This window comes from Perca flavescens, chromosome 15 (assembly GCF_004354835.1).
Source record: "Perca flavescens isolate YP-PL-M2 chromosome 15, PFLA_1.0, whole genome shotgun sequence".
Lineage (NCBI taxonomy): Eukaryota > Metazoa > Chordata > Actinopteri > Perciformes > Percidae > Perca > Perca flavescens.
The window spans coordinates 8,241,634-8,259,197 of record NC_041345.1 but is presented as its reverse complement, the minus strand read 5'-3'; the positions used below and the strand labels follow the sequence as shown (position 1 = coordinate 8,259,197).

General features: G+C 40.1%; 1 protein-coding gene across 1 annotated transcript in view; it reads left to right on the top strand.

Moving 5' to 3' along the window:
• The window catches only part of mapk8ip3 (mitogen-activated protein kinase 8 interacting protein 3), a 29,979-nt gene continuing 12,415 nt past the window's right edge, over nt 1-17,564 (top strand). Inside the window, 12 exon segments of the mRNA XM_028598951.1 lie at nt 1-1,032; nt 6,322-6,442; nt 6,772-6,842; nt 8,003-8,094; nt 10,570-10,729; nt 11,779-12,010; nt 12,549-12,651; nt 13,322-13,440; nt 14,304-14,315; nt 15,008-15,025; nt 16,922-16,979; nt 17,396-17,548. Of these exon segments, the coding sequence (XP_028454752.1) occupies nt 727-1,032; nt 6,322-6,442; nt 6,772-6,842; nt 8,003-8,094; nt 10,570-10,729; nt 11,779-12,010; nt 12,549-12,651; nt 13,322-13,440; nt 14,304-14,315; nt 15,008-15,025; nt 16,922-16,979; nt 17,396-17,548 (1,445 nt within the window). The 5' untranslated portion in view covers nt 1-726.

Genomic DNA, 17,564 nt, shown 5'->3' with positions numbered 1-17,564 from the left:
TGACGTCAGCCAGAGTCGGTCAGCTGGCTCCTCAATCTGAACAGCAGGGAGAGCCTCTCCCATAGGGAGACATCACCATCAACGCCCGAGCCTGGCCAGCAGCGTCGGCCGCCCGCTGGAAGGGGGAACAAAACATGGAGGAAACGATATTATAGCCTAGTGGTGGATCGGGAGTCGGCGGGGATCGAGAGCGTTAGATTATTTATTTACTCCTATTTATTTATTAATTTATTTATTTCCCCTGCCAGCAATGGCTGGGATCCATGGCTGCGGTTGCTGAGAGGCAGGTGCAATATCATCGACGAAGGCATTTCGTTCCTGGGCATGGGCTCAACGAAGGCCGATCGACAGGCTGGCCCTCTCCACATCCGCTGCTCCCCGGATCAGATGCTCCCTGCGGGAGGAGAGCAGTAGCTGGTCTGCGTCTGGAGGCGATACAACGGGCTGGTGGCGGAGGAGGGGGCCCTCTTTACATCAAAATATTAGAGCCAGTAATTTCAAGGTTATGCGCCGTTACACACAGCAACAGGCAGTGTTTGTTCAGTGAATCTGGGCTGCTGCAACATGACATAGGTGTCTTTAGTTGCAGAAATTCTGTGATTGAATGTCACCCTTTTTCTGCGGTGATCGGATCCAAACCTTGTGAAAGTCTCGCCTAACAGGCCCGAAAAACGGTTGAGCGCAGCCTCCTCATCTGGAAAACAGAAGTCGGTTCCAGTTGCCAAGATGATGGAGCTGCAGATAGACGAGGTGGTCTACCAGGACGACTACGGCTCCGGCTCCGTGATGTCGGAGCGCGTGTCGGGTTTGGCTAACAGCATCTACCGGGAGTTCGAGCGGCTGATCCGCAGCTATGACGAGGAGGTAGTGAAGGAGCTGATGCCGCTGGTGGTGAACGTCCTGGAGAACCTGGACGCGGTGCTGACCGAAAACCAGGAGCACGAAGTCGAGCTGGAGCTGCTGAAAGAGGACAACGAGCAGCTCATCACGCAGTACGAAAGGGAGAAAGCGCTTCGCAAGCAGGCAGAAGAGGTGAGTCACCCCCGGTTCGATGGGCCTCTACCCGCATCATCACATCTAGCTTCACGCTGCTTCCTTCAGTCATGGTGTCCTGTATGAACTGATAGGTTTCACCAGACATGTGACTCATGTTTAGGCCTGTGACATGAGCTTATTTTTGGTCTCAATGCACTGCAGACACTGCTGACAAATGTTCAACACTGTCTTCTATCAAGCGGTTAAAAATAAAATCTATAACCCTATAATAAACGTAGTTTAAGCCTATCATACAGTTTTATAGCAGAACTGCTTATAAAGTAGGCCTACCTCAAAGATGTACTCAAACTCTACTTACTTTTGTAAAAATACTTTTACTACATTATAATACCCAAACCAAAGTAACAACGGATTATACAATTTCATTTAATTTTGTACAAGTTTTGTTGTACTTTAGCAGGTAACCTCAGGTGTGTAGGCCTACTTAAGAGACACCGGTGCAAAGTTTGAAGTGTAGTAAAGCAAAAGAATAAAGTCCTGCAAAATGGAAACAATTTAGAAAACAAAATTTTAATCTAAATCTGCTTTCCAGGAATATTGCAGAATCCAGTTAAGCAAAGATGTTGAGGTCTAAATACAGTCATTACATCGCAGACAAAGTAATGTTTCTTTAGGAAATGGTTGCAGCGGAGTAAATGTGTACAGTATGTCAGCTACCTTATGCAAGAACATGCAAGTAAACAGTTCTCAAAGATTAAACAGATTTCTACTTATAGTCACTGTTAAAGCCAAATTGTCATAGAAACACATTTATATGTATCAATAACAGCATTTTTATTGACTGCTACAATTGCTCATACTACTACTAGATCTGCTAATACCACTATACTATTTTTGGACCTGCCTTTGTTTTTTACTATTACAGGTGTTACTGTCACAACTACTTCTGCTCCTACTTCCACCGCCAACATTACAACTACTAACAGTGCTTCCACCACTGCAAACATTAATGCTAACTAACAACAAAATGCTAATTTTTACAATAAATAAGATAAATTAGATTCCTTTTTTGTGCTTTTTTTATTATACATGAGTTTCCACACAGCACAGCTGAAGTCTCAAATGTAAATACATATGCAAATAAAAAGTTATGACATGATAGCGCACATACAGTATATGGTGATAAAGAGACAGTCAGCACAGCTTTGACAGATGAATGGTGTAGGCTTGACTCTCAGTGGGTGTTTCCATTTAAAAACACAGCAAGAACAGGAACACAAACAACAAAAGTGGAAATCCATATGAAGCTATTACATTACCGGCCGAGCTCCACCTCCTTCCTCTGACCAGTGTAACAGCAGCCATGGGATCCAGTAGGCATCATAAAGCAACTTTAATCCTGCTCCCATCCAAAGAGGCCTCAGCATATCACTGGCAGCCCTGCTAGTATCAGCTTAGCTCAGCTTTTAGTCTGTTTCATCATCTGCTCTCCCCAGTGTGTTTCCTCCCTTTGTCGGTTATCTGGTCTGTTTTCCCTTTAAGCCTGTAATTTAAAGAGGACTTGCTGCTTCATGTTAGCATTTCAGCATTTCAGCATATTTAAGCTTATTTTAATGTCATGACGGGAAACAATCCTTTTTTGTAAAAATGTGGTTGCATTGTAAGTATTAATACTTGAAAGCCAACAAGTAATGCAGATAACAGTAGGAGTGACCGATGCCAACAGGTCCAGACATGGTTTTAGTTTTTTTCCTAACATTAATACCAAAAATCAAAACTAAAAGTGTCTGTATGATAACTTGCTGGTGATGAGGAAAAGGGGTAATCATCATTAACAATAACTGTATATATGCTGGATATAGAAATCAGAACTGCTACCTAAATCAGACAATGAGCTGGGGGAAGGTCTGTTTTAGCTCAATGATAAAACATGCTTTAAAAGCAGACTTTATCTTTCCTTGAGATCTTGAAAATGACATCGTCAATTTTAGTTAAAAACTGTAACACATACATCCTGCTTCTTCTTTTTTTCGTCCAATGACACACTTTGGCTCACCGGACAAGAGAAAACCTAGATTTAAAAACTTCATATGTGGCACACACGTCCACAATTTGAATTATATTCCCCTTTCATCACATTATCAATTAGGTCTATAATGTTTATTTTCTGTATCCAGGGAAGGTTGTGGTGAGTGTATGGGCACATTGACGCAGAGGAGCTGCCGGTACTGTTTTCTTCTGCTGACTGCCCAACAGTACTGAAGCAGTTGACTGTGAAGTGCCTTGCTCAGTAGTTTTTACGAGCATATTGTTGTATTCTTTCACTTTCTATGTCTGGATCCTTTCAGCAAAAACTGGGATTCATATTGGACCCACACCTATAGAATGTTAAGCTTTGGCCTTATTTATATCTTAAGCAATTTAACCAAGTCGGATTTTAATATAATATAATCATGTTTCTTGATTTTCTTTGTCGTTCGGGAAGGTTATGTTTGCAGCCAGTGAGAAAAGTTTACATCTTCAGCTCAAATTAGGTGATGCATTTGAATGGAACAAAAAACCAGAGAGACAGTTTTGTCTGACTATCTGAGGGAATAATGGGGGATGGGACAACGTGCGAGGCGTGGGGAATCATAGGAAATCAATAGTGCACAGAGCACACTGAGGGAGCCTGGCACTGTAGCCTGATTTGTGCTTATGAGGAGCAGAGACAAAACAACAAGAGCAAAGAGAGAGAGAGAGAGAAAGAAAGAAACTGAGGATTAGAAAGCTGCAGCATGGGCGACTTAACGCACAGATCGGACAGAGGCAAAAGCTAATGCAAAGAAATGGCAGTATGACAGAGAATCTCAGAAAACAATAACACACCCTCTAACAAGACACTGGAACAACAAGCAAAAAGGGAATCAGATTACAAGGTTATTAGGCTCAAGCTAATGGTAAACAAAGCCACAGCTCCCTGTCTGCTCATATAGCCTTCACCAAGATAACCAGGATTACAGTTACTAAAGTGTGCTTAACAAGTTCAGCCATTTTGTAGCATCTTTATTGTTTTCTGTTTTGTTCTGCAGGCCGCCTGATGGAGTGATCCATCCCTTTGTAACACTTTCCACAGACAGTAAAATGTAAACAGTAACCGATCTGCCTCTGAACATGCTCTTATCACATTCTCTCTTGATGTGATTTGCTTTAGTCAGTTGTACACGGAAAACAGATTTTAACTTATCAGCTTCAATCCATATGACCTGCAGATTCGACATGGTCACAAATACATTTTTCCACTATGTGACGTGAGACATTTTCTATAAGATTTTTTCTACTAAACGCAAACAAATGGAGACATGCTACTGTCGCTTCGCTCTCTGTTGTTCAGGCAATACACAGTGTAAATAGTTGGAAGTGTGACCACATCACAGTCAAAAGCACTTAGCTACGGTTTGGCAGGAAAGCACAATAGCTTCAATCAGTCATTACAGGGTTACTTCATGAATTAATCATACTGGACAGAATAGCACAATAGTCCAGCCCATAAACACAAACATTGTGTTATTCTACCTGTGTAATTATTGTCTGCATAAATCAAATGTCCTTTTGATAATACACCACTATGGTTTTTTAAAGTGCTCATATTATGCTTTTTGGATTTTCCCCTTTCCCCGTGTTATATATCTTTTTTTTGTGCATGTAATAGGTTTACAAAGTGTAAAAGCCCAAAGTCCACCCCAAAGGGACTTACCATCTCCAACAGAAAACACTGTTCACAAACTGCTCCAAACAGCTCTATTGGAGTCCAGCCTTTATTTCAGAGACAAACGTGTTCACTTTGGAACACACGTTATAATGCTCGCCTAGCTGCTAGCATGGCACGTCCTCATACTCTGCAACTGTCTAGCTAGTAGTCCTTACCTAGTTACTACGCATGTGCGACTCCCAACGAAGATGGAACAGAAGTGAGATGTCTCACTCTGTAGCTAAAACAGAGAGCTCAACACACAGGGTGAAAAGAGGAGCTGCAGCAATGTGCAGTACAACAAAAATATGGTGTTTTTTGAAAATTAAACCATGTAAACCTGTTCTGATATAACCTCTAAATACAATTATGAACCTGACAATAAGCATAATATGAGCACTTTAAAAGTTTCTAGTTAGCAAACCACTACATACTGTATGCTGCACCTCCTTAACCATTAATTTTAATAGCAAATACTGCAGAGAAGGGAGAGGTAAGGTGTCTGATGCAGGTAAATGTGGTTGATAGAGGAGTGCATTTCAAGGGCATTACAGTAGGACGTGTTCCCAGTCCAAGGGGATACGACGAAGGGTATTATTTCATGAAGCTGTGGTCTGCTGCTACTGTACAGCATGATGGTGGTCAACTAGTGGTCACTAGTTTTAGGGCATTTCAATTAGGCCATTACATTTTTAATTTTATAAAGACATCCAATCGGAGTAGAAAACACACCTGCTTTTTTCTATTTAGAGAAGAGTTTTTTGCTCTAGAAAACAACATGCAGGCCCTCGGATAGGAATATTAAATGTTATGAGAGATGGAGAATATAAATGTGTATGTAGTCAGATTTTTTTTATTGGATATAAAACTTTGGTTATTATATTGATAGCAAAGTTCCAAAAACAAAACAGTGTGACGGCTGTATATTCATCTTGTTGGTTGATAATAAGATGCAAATTCAAACTGTGTTGCTCTCCACAGTGCTAAATATCACTATTAGTAGTTGTATCATACTGAAGGTCATCACATTGTAGCAATTGTCTTTTTTGTGTGGTGCATATCTGCTGCGTATTCCTGGTTCAATCTCCCTGCAGTCAGAGGATTACAGTATTAAGACTTTGTGGACTTGCTGCACTGAAAAAGGGCGTCATTGTGAACAGCTTTATATAATCATAAAAACATGCAATGTGAAAGGGAAGTAGACAGCTCTGTGTTTTCCTGTTCCTCAGTACACTGTGGGACCAACTGAGGTATTTCATAGAGCTGTTGACAAACTCCAACCTTTCTGTAAGAGGCAAAGGCTTTATTAAAAAATAACATGTTTCTCACCCAAACACCCACACTTGACTCAACCAGGCCAGACGGCACAGTTGGTGTTGCTGAAAGGTGATTTTGCTGCTGTGAAAAATGTCATTAGTACATGACAACACTGTGTATTAACCACAAGCATAGTAATCTTAGTGTGCAGTGTTCTTTTCTCTATGATTTCCTCAAATCAATATACAATACTTACAGTGTTGTAAAACTTGTCAATTTTAGTGAAGTTTGTGATTGTATATTTGCAGCATAATTTTTGTTCATGTCTCTTTCATCAGAAATTCATTGAATTTGAGGATGCGTTGGAAGCTGACAAGAAGGACCTGCAGGTGCAGGTGGAGTTTTTGGAGCTGCAGGCGAAACAGCAGGAGCTCAAGACAAAGAACTATTCTGACCAGAGTAAGTGGACAGACATCCTTACTACAAACTTCTGTGTTCCCATAAAATATAATGTACTGTGCACACGTGGCTGCTCTTGATGAATGTCCCAGACATAGATTATGATGCCTTTGTTCAATTTATGAATACTGGCATGCATATTTGATTGGCTCTTTGGTTTTGTTTTCTTTGCCATCTACCTGTAAGATGTTTTTCTGTGTGAAGTTTAGACCCAAACAGGTAAATGGCTTAAATACTGGCGAGTAAGATTGGTTAGCTCTTTGCTCTAACTATCAGAGTGCCTCCTGGTTTTTTTCTTGCTGTTAAACTGTTCTCTCTCTGTCTCCTAGTCACACGGTTGGAGGAGCGAGAATCAGACATGAAGAAAGAGTACAATGCTCTGCACCAGCGTCACACTGAGGTAAGAGCAAACATTCAGCCTAACAACTTTTCAACTGGAGTCCCTAGACCTAAGCTCTTACATTTCCATATCCAAAATCCCCCAGTGGCTAGAAATGGCAATAGGTGTAAACCGAGCCCTGGGTATCCTGCTCTGCCTTTGAGAAAATGAAAGCTCAGATGGGCCGTTCTGGAATCTTGCTCCTTATGAGGTCATAAGGAGCTCCTTATGAGGTCATAATGAGGTCATAAGGAGCAAGGTTACCTCCCCGTTCTCTGCTTTGCCCGCCCGGAGAATTTGGCCCACACATGAGAGAGAGAGAGACATCATGGCTTTCAAATGGGCAAAGTGGCAGTTGGTCAAGGCTGCACCCCCACCCTCCACCTTGTCCCCCCTCTCTCTCCTCCTCAGTAGCTACAGAAATGGCACATACTAAGGAAAGCTCATTGTGGGACTGGCTCTAGTGGCTGTTATTCTGCACCAAGACTGAATTTCGGGGAAGAGACTTCCGATACAGTATTAGGGGACCACTTAGGTTTATATGAAAGCATCCAAAAAGCATAATGTCATGGGACCTTTAATAAGGCAAAATATTGCAGTAAAGGAGCATACCAATGTTTTGCTTTTTTAGGCCTTTCTCCACAAATCAGATGCTTTACTCTGGTGCCGACCATTTCTTCTAAACCATATTGTTTTACCTTTTAAATGTTTCATCCTACATTCCAGGCAGCCATTGGTTTCAGCTAAGGAAGCCCTTGTAAGTGCAGACATGTTTGTTACTGTTATGGATCACCTAACAAGCAAATCTCTATAAATGAATGGAAAACAATGGCTGCCTGGAAAGGAGAGAAACACAATTTGAACATTGAAAACAAAGTGTGTGCATTTAAAGTCGTATGTGATGTGTAGTAAATAACCAGCAATAAGCAAAAGCCCTAGTATATGGTCCTTTTGAGCTTTATAATCTCACAATATGATTGTCCTTTTTGTTCACAAAATTGTATCCAGGGTTATCCAACATTTAGTAGATTATAATTAATCTTGTAATTAAATCAATTTTTAACCTTTTACATGCAACTCCTTTACACACCAGTCCAGGGGTGTCTCTCCTGCTTTCTCATGTACTTTTCCTCTCCCTCATTTCTGACATCTTTTCTTTTTCTTGCCATCGTGCATCACAGATGATCCAGACGTATGTCGAGCACATAGAGCGGTCCAAATTGCAGCAGGCAGGGAGCAACAGCCAATCAGAAGGCCCCGGCTGTGGAAGAACGTGAGTTGTTTTTTTACGCATGTGTTTTTGGGTGTAAATGTGTATATCTTTGTGTGGATTTGAATTGTGACTGTCACCCATCGTCTTGTTGCTAACGTTTCATGTTTTTGTTATGAATGTATTAGGCTTTTCATGTTTCAACATTCTCATTGTGTTGATGCCGGCATTTGTTTGTCAGGAGCCACGATGAACCGCTGCTACTTTTTACCCACTGACAAAGGAAAGAGGAAATGTACAAACAAACCTGTCAGCCATAATGAGCCTTGTTGTTAATAATTAGAAGAAGAACAAAGTTTGGACTTATCAGTTAAACTTAAAAATAGACTGCAAGTGATGCAAAATAATACCTAAATGCACCACCCCGGACTCCTATTGGTAGAGATGCTTTTAAAAGGGTAGGGTTGCTGCCAGTTCATGTTAGAGTGGAGCAGTTAAAGTTGAATCATATGTTTAATGTTATAAATGGCTCTGCTCCCAAATATTTGCATTCCCATATAAAAATGGTTCATACACAGCATAATCACAATACTCGGGCCAGTGTCCGTTCTTGTAAAGTGCCCAGAGTCAACAATGCAGCTAGAAGTTCTTTTTTTATACAGGTATAACATTGTGGAATAATCTGCCACTTTCCCTCAAAATTGTAAATACCAGGGGGGCTTTTAGATATGAAGTAAAGGTATTTTTATGGAACAGAGTAGCCAATATTTTTTAGTTAGAGTAGATTGATTATTTTATGTGATTTATGATTCTTTAATTTTAGAATGCTTTTAAACCTTGGATGATTTGTATTATATGTTATTGTTTTTGACCAGAAATAGGTCTTTGTTATGTGTTGCATGTTTTAACACCAAGGACCATGTTGGAAATAAGTGTTTACACTTTAACATGCTATCCTTTGGATTATGTTGTTTGTCAAATCCAAAATAAATCAATCAATCAATCAATCAATCAAATGTTCCAGCTTGCAGGGTTCAGCAATTAGCCAGCCCATGAGTTCCGAAAATGTATAAGCACGAAGCAAGACAAGGCTTCTGTAGCTGGGCTGCAGATTAGTCGTGTTCACTATACACACAGTATCTTAAAAATCTGTTCAGCTACACTGTCCAAGGCATTTATAATCCTACAAATCGTCATAAACTGTTAGAAACAAAGCCCTGAATGAGGCCGGTGTTTCTCATGATGGTTTGTGTTTTGTTGTGATTCTTTTAGTATTATTATTATGGTTGCATTATAAACACTGATTAATCTTGCAAGATTCATTACATATTAACAAACTGCTGATTATCTGGATTATCCGTTTTAATAGGAATAAGTGAAGAAAAAGTGCAGAATTGTAAAATTGTTTTAAAACTGGAGCCAACTTGTAAAGGTGAAATTGTGTGTGTGTGTGTGTGTTTGTGGTTTCATGTCTCATGGCATGTTCCTGTGTCTTGTTTTTTTCTAATCATTGTCTGTCTGTCTGTCTTGCTGGTTTGCTCTCTGTTGCTGCTGTTTGCACAGTCAACGCCACAAATGGAGGAAAAGGTAAATCCAACATGGTACTACAACGGCCCTACCTTGGCTCTGCCGTCTAAACCAGCCTGCTTTTGACTCAAAATGTGACTTGAGAATTGTTGATGTCCCTTCTCATATGTTTGCCGTGCCTCAAAAACTTGTGTAAAGAAGAATTCAATCATGCGTCTTTATTAGTTATTGATGCTTGTGACAAGAATTTATTATTGTTATGTAAGCAACTTACAAGCAGATGTAAGTAGTTGTGGAAATATTGATTGGCAGCCTGCACACACAGTTTCAGTCCGTTTTGTTCAGGCATCATACAACAAACAAACTGCATGTAGTTAATCAGCAATACAAGAAACTAATTCCTGTATGGTACATTGCTCTTTATAGGAATATCTTAAGATAGCTTCTCTGTGTTGAGTTTTCCACAAACTGTCTGTAGTGGTCTGTATTGATGACTCCGTCTTTTTGAATGACTTGCATCTGTATGCCCATCAAATTGAGAATGCTGATGACTGGCCTGGTGGACTGGACTGCATGCCCTCAAAGCCCTTGTTGCTTCTCGTTGTAGGGCTTGTAAATCAGCCATTTTGCCTCTCCCCTAAAATCTCTATCCCGGTCTTGCTCTATTTTCACATTTATGCAGGTTTGAGAGCAGGCATTTGCTGTTTCCTCATGTTTGTGTGTGTTTTTTTTTTATGTGTGCTCCAGTTTTCTCCACACAGTCCAAAAACATAAAGTGTAACACTTATTCACATTCTTGCCAAGAATTATCAATCTTCTCATCTAACTCAGCATAAGAATAAGCGTATTTCCAAAATGTTGTCCGGGTTGTTTTGGGCCTTGCATCTAATGCATGCCAGGAAAAGCTCCAGCCCTGTAGAAGAAAAAGTGATTAATAAATAGAATAAATTAATAAACAATAATCAGTCTCACTTTAGTCTCCACTCCTCTCTGTGTGTCCTCTACCAGCAGCAAAACGGAACGTCCGCCTTCATTGAGTCTGTACCCCAGCGGCGAGGGCATGGTACGTGGGGGTCTCGGGGGGGCTAGGATGATGCCCGGGAAAGACATCTGGCAGGTCAGCGAGCTCGGCCAGTCGACCTTCTGCTCTGCCTATCAGGTGGGACAGACAGTGGCCCTGTCCTCCTCTGTGACCACAACCGCAGCCTGGGGAGTGGAAGTGGGAGGGGCCGGCCTTACTGCTGCCTGTCCTGCTAGGCACAACCACACGGACCACCTCCCCTCCCATGCCTCCTTGTGTCACTTTTTAGGAAACTATTTTATTCACAACACTTGGAAAGCGACCCTTAAAAGTCAGCCACTGAGTTTTCTTTATAAATGTGTAATCATAGAGCTTCTACTCATGTTTTAGTTTATATTAAGTTTTTAATGTCCCTTGTTTTTTTAAAACTAGTGCTTTATCTGTGAGAGAAACAGTCAAGGTAAGGAAAAAAAGAGGACAGTGTTGCTTTGTTGTTGTGGCTTCTCCTGGTATTTAGCTTTGAAAACAAGCTGAGCTTATAGTGCACATTTTAGGAGTTAGATACCCTTATTTTAAGTTGTGTTACTAGTTGAATGGAATATGTTATGTGTGACAGTGACTTTAAGATGCTGGACAACCTGTGAAGTCCAACATTTTTTTTAAGTATTTTACTGAGGATAAATTCAGAACTGAAAGACTTGAGCTACCTACTTGACCTGTAAACTTCCCTAAATAATTCAATATGGAGAATTTTTTCACAGAACAGCTAAGTTATTTGTATTCATGGGTTTCATGCATCAAGAAGTCACTGAACATTTTACATTTTTTGGCATCACACCAAAGTTGCCCACAATTTGACAAAGATTAACACTAGGAATTTAAATGTGGAATCCATGTCCAGAACTTTAACTTTTCAAAATAACCAAAAAATTAAGTAAATCAATTTTGTCATTCATAAAAACATGAAGCCTAGAAAACTAAAGGGAATTGTACCACAAAACATGCGAGCTGCTTACAAGAAAGTCATAATTGTCTCTATCTGGTATAATTTTGCCAACAAACCACCAGTCACACCAGATGCTACCAGATGTGCAGATGTTTTAGGTAAAAATGTAGTGCCTGAGCCTGCCATCACTATATAGTTCTCATAAAGAAGCTGTTTGTCTCTTGCTTCCATGTCATCGACTCAAACCACCAAGGAGGATGAATCAGAGTCCGACTCAGTGGCGGCCACACCCAGCAGCACAGGAAGCAAGTCCAACACACCCACCTCCTCCGTCCCCTCCGCCACTGTCACCCCCATCAACGAGGGCTTCCTCCCACAATCTGAATTTGATGCGATGCGGACTGGGAACCGCAGGAAAAGTGCCAAGCGACTCAGCCGGAATATGGAGGTGCAGGTTTCCCAGGAAACCAGGAATGTCAGCATCGGTAAGAGGGTGTCAAAAATACACCCTACGACAGTGGTCTTTTTTTAGGCCAGGGACCCCTTAGCTGAAAGAGAGACCGAGTAGGGACCCCCTACTGCATATATTGTCTACAATTGAGTTGCATATTAAACTGGGCTGAATGGATGAAAGAATGGTCATTATTCATGCATCATGTTTTAACATTAAACATACATGTGGAAGGCACAGTGAATCTTAACATAGTAGCAAAAAATAAATAAATAATCCACAAATGTATCTTTGCTATTGATATGTTGGATTCATATTAATGTATATTTTCAGACATTTAAATCTTTGAAAAAAGAAACTTAAAAAAAAAATATATTTAAAATAATTTGGCGGCCCCCCTGCACTAACTCTGAGGACCCCCTAGGGGTCACGGGTCCCTTGTTGAAGATCTCTGCCCTACGACCTTTGTTCCCTCCCAAATATTGGAGTGGTGCAAAGTGCAAAAAATATATATAATTAAAATGTTTCTGCTAACATTCAGTTCCGTTCATGTTTCCGTCATGTTTTTCCAGGCATGGGAAGCAGCGATGAGTGGTCCGAGTTTCAGGAGATCATCGACTCTACCCCTGAGCTGGACATGTGTGTGGACCCCCGTGTGTATGGAGGAGGAAACAGGTACAAATACACTGTGGCTGCACTGCACATATTGACAGTGCACAGTGAAAATCCTGCATTAAAGCCCAGTTATTACTAAACATCTACACGTCATGTAAGTTTTAAAGCAAATGCGGCCTTTTTTGAAGTCCAGTTTTCTTTCATTCTACTTTGGTGTGAAAAAACAGCTTGTAGAGACTTTTCCTTCTTGAGTTAGCTAATTCAACATAGTGAACATCATGTCTGCAGTTATTCTTTGTTGAAGTTAGGGTAGGGTTTTTTGTATGCAGATTTATAGTCTGTTTCATCCAAACAAAGCGAGTAGCAGTTGCTTGAAAATCACCAAGGCTAAAGTTGTGCAGATATTTGGTGGACAGTGTTAACTTACACATGTGCTGGACTGCCATAACAAAGTCTCATATTTTGATTAAAATTAAATATGGTTTCTGTCTCACTGACCTTAATCTGTAAAAACTAATAGGTGTTGTTGGCAACTTCTCATTGGTGTGTTTTTTTTTACCCACCTGTGTTTACATATTTAAGGTTTTGGTGTTGTATGAACCTGTATGAATTTTACCAGGTGTAAGTCTGAGGACCAAAATGTCATAATTTAAGGGAGTGACCGGCAGCGAGCAAAATATTTTTGGTCCTTTCACAACTATTGTCTAATGAAATCTAATGCGTGTTTCAGCCCCTCTCAGGGCATAGTGAACGAGGCCTTCGGCATCAACACCGACTCGCTCTACCACGAGATCAAAGACGCCAAGTCGGACATCATTGGAGACGTTGATGCAGGCGCCGAGCTGCTAGGTATGAATAGAACTTTGACTGCCATAACTTTTGCTGTGGTCATAGGTTGATTAGTTAAAATACTTAACCCTAACCCTTGAAGCTTGGCAGTAAAGTGAAGCAAATTTTTGCCATGTTATCACTTTGCTGGTTGCAGCTTAGTGATATCCTTCTCTTTTGCTCAGTTGTAAATATTTCACTTCAAAGGAAATGCCTGAACACTGCTGCTGCCTTCTTCACCTCCTCATGAATTGGTGAAAGTGAAGCTTGACTTCTATGCTAACATGCCAAGATGTGATATTACTTAGTAATATCAGATTCAGTGCAGATCCAAAGGAAGGGAAGTAATGGCGGATGCTTGAACACATTACACAATGATAGCAATTGTTTTGGCTCTGCGTAACTGCAGGGCAGGAGCTCCATGTGAGGCTGTGCGAATATGCCACTGCACTGACTCTGACTTTTTACCTTGCATGGCCGAGGCTGGATTATGCACTCCATGGCAGCAGCTCATCCCTGCGTCACATCCTGAAAAACCATACAATCCCTCTCTGGCTGCACCCGCAACCCCAGCTGCCCATTCATGCAGTGTTACTTTTATTTTGTATTTTTGTCTTTCTACTTTTTTTTTTTTCTCTCTCTCTCTTTAAACATTGAGTTTATTCTATTTCTCAGATTTCATTGCACTTTATATTTATACTTATTGATTATCATAGATGTACACTTTAAGGGAACCTGGTGGATTTTGTTTGTTCATTTCTGGGTTGTTTTGATTTTTGTGCAGCATAATTAGAACGGGAGATTTGATCCATCTTCTTCTAACTTCTCACCACGTTTCCTTTTTTTCTCTTTTTTTTATGTGCTTCTGCTGGTGACACCCATAGGCGAGTTCTCAGGTGTGTATCTGAACATGCATTGGTTGGTATATATTTTTGTACTCTTTCGACTCCTCTCTACTTTCTAAACTCCACATCTAAGAGTAGATATTGACCAGTGTGTACAAATTAGAAAAAAAGGCATAACTATAGTTGTAGCATGTTGTTATTCATTTATTGCTTGGTCAAGCAATTGGAAATTTGGATGATACAGTAGATACCCACTCTTCGTTTTTCGTGTTCCTTTAAAGTCACAATGAAAATGTTTTGATCTTTAGTGATTGCCACAAGCTGTCAGTCTGCATACCCTAAGTTTTCAGCCAATTGTATTAAAAACTTATAGTAGATTGTGTTGGTTTGGAAGGACCCTCCCACCCAGTATCATGTTAAAACAGGAAATGCATAATTTCACAGAAGCAATATGCTCTTAAAATTCAGTTTCACTGGGACTCTAAAATAAATCTGATGCTATTTGAATAACTTATCTGTCGGGCCACAGAAATATTCTTTTGTTTCAGTTTGAAGGCCAAATAGCAGCTTTTGTGTTCTTGAGCCCTGCTGCTCTTCCTCAAGTCTAAATTAATAAATGCTTATCAGCATCCTCTCTCTTCTCTCTTCCATTCCTGTCCTTCTCTTTTTCCTTTCTGATCCGTGGCCTCTCTTCTTCCTCTCTCCGACTTTTCTCCCCTCTTTTCTTCTTCTTTTGCCTCCAGTCCGTGATGATTTCTTCGGTAAGGCGCACCTTGCCTATGCTCATGGTCACATTTGCTTGTTGTGTCATTCTCTGGCCTCTAGCTTTCACATGCTTCTGGTTCCTTCTTTCTGTCCGTTTGTTTTTGTGTATTTACATTGTTTTAAAATATACAACTTTGCATCTCACGTACGTAATTTTGAGATATTTCTCAATAACAAGCTGCTCATTTGTAGAACATTGAAATAACAATACCCTTTTGTTAAGAAAGGAAACGCTACTAGTCTGTAGGGCTGTGTATTGGCAAGAATATGGCGATACAATACGTATCACGATACATGGGTCACGATTCAATATATTGCAATATATTTCGATACTGTGCGTAAGGGATTTTTTTTAAGTATAATTTTAGAAAAACTAATATTTATAAAAAGACATTATGTGCATAAAAGTGAAAGAAGTTTACTTTAGGTAAACAAATCAGTACACAGAAAATCAAACTGCCAGTTTGGGATTGTGGTTCACAGGTTCTTAGTGAGCTAATGTGTATATGCTAAAGTAGGCCAAAGTTCAGCTATAGCTACATTGTTAGCTTCTAGCAAAAAGTCAGGCACTGTTAGGCAAGGACACTAGTGGTGCGTCTCAGCATAGCCATCTACCGATAGGGGGTTTAAACACAACATAAACGTGAACCACTGTCTTATATGAATATTTTTGCATGTAAACTAAAAAAAATAATGATATTGCTTTTTTGAAAATCAATATAGTATTGCTAAATAAAACATTGCGATACTCAAGTGTATCGATTTTTTTCTTACACCCCTAGTCTGGAGAAAAAATGAATTGTAAAGAGAGAGTGAAATCAAGATAAAACCATGAAAGTGCATTTCTTGGAAAGATAAACAGGAGGAAACAACAGGAGACAACCTCAGTGGTCTTCGATAAAGTGTTTTTTCATTTCAGTAAAATGGTGTGTTTACTACCTGTAGTGAACATCAGTTGTCCACTTTAGTAAATGACAATGAGCAGAGAACCAAAGCCTAGGAACAAATTGATGTATCAGAAATATTATATATATTAAGTCGACACAAGTTGAACCCAGAAAGATGTGCACTTATTTTTCTGCCTTTGTAAGGTTTATGTTGTGATATGTGATGTGACTGCAGTTTTCTAATCCAGTGTCCACTACGACTTTTAACACACGCTATACAAGAATCTCTTGGCTTTTAGTTTTTGTTTGTTCTGATGCCCAAATTCTTCTATGTGTTAAAACTTCTGCTGTTTGTGTGCTTGGCTTCTGTCGCACAGTGCTTGCTGCTTGCACATACAATTTTAAATTAATGTCTGGCAATGATTAAGATGATTAAGATTTAATTACAAAGGTAATAGGTTGAGCATGACATCAATCAACCCTCAATTCTGAATATATGTGCACCCATGGAGCTAGATTGAGTTTTGATCAAATTACATGTTATATTTTGAGGAGAAGAATTGTTATGATTGTACTGTTCTCATCTGTTGGCTTTCTACTAAATGTTAAAATGATAGTTAAAGATGCTCCAGAACTCCTCCCAGCTGTCTCTGTCTGAACAGGAGTCAAATACTTTTCAAACAATTTTAGTTTATAAGTGTTTACTTATTGTTCTCCCAATATATAATATCAAACGTTCCTTTTCAACCTGATTTAGCTTTTGTTGTTAATACATGTGCTCAAATCAATAATTTGGCAATTATTTTCATTTTGTTGAATTATAAAACCTTTGGCTTTTGTGTTGTTTTTTTTTCATAATTTACCATGGTTGGTCTGTAAGACAGCATTGCCACAGACAGACAGTCTGGGAAATGCATTTTGCTTATCGATCAATGGATTTATTGATTTATGGATGTTGTGCATTGTGTGTGACTATTGACCGAGATGTGAATGTGACTGTTTCAGGGATGGGTAAGGAGGTGGAGAACCTGCTGACAGAGAACAAACAGCTCCTAGAGACCAAGTAAGAGACACAGAGAAGTGTCTGTTAGTGTTAGTCCTTCATCCTTATACTCCTTCCATCCTTTTAGATGTGTCTTATACCAACTGAAAGATAATTTGGTGTGTGTGTGTGTGTGTGTGTGTGTGTGTGTGTGTGTGTGTGTGTGTGTGTGTGTGTGTGTGTGTGTTCTATTGATATTGTACTCATATCTGTCCATTTTACAGAACTTTTAACAGGCATTACTAAGCATTTACCATCAGTAGAAGGTGTGTGTGTGTGTGTGTGTGTGTGTGTGTGTGTGTGTGTGTGTGTGTGTGTGTGTGTGTGTGTGTGTGTGTGTGTGTGTGTGTGTGTGTGTGTGTGTGAGTGAGTGTGTGAGTGAGTGAGTGAGTGAGAGTGTGTGGAGATATCTTACTTCCTGCTCTTCGCTTCGACAGAAATGCTCTCAACATTGTGAAAAATGACCTTATTGCCAAAGTGGACGAGCTGTCAGGGGAGCAGGAAGCGCTGAGGGAGGAGCTGGAGGCTTTGAGGCAGTCCAAGAACAAGGCGGACGTCAGAGTCAAGGAGCTGGAAGAAGAACTCAAGAGGTGAAAACCGCACGTT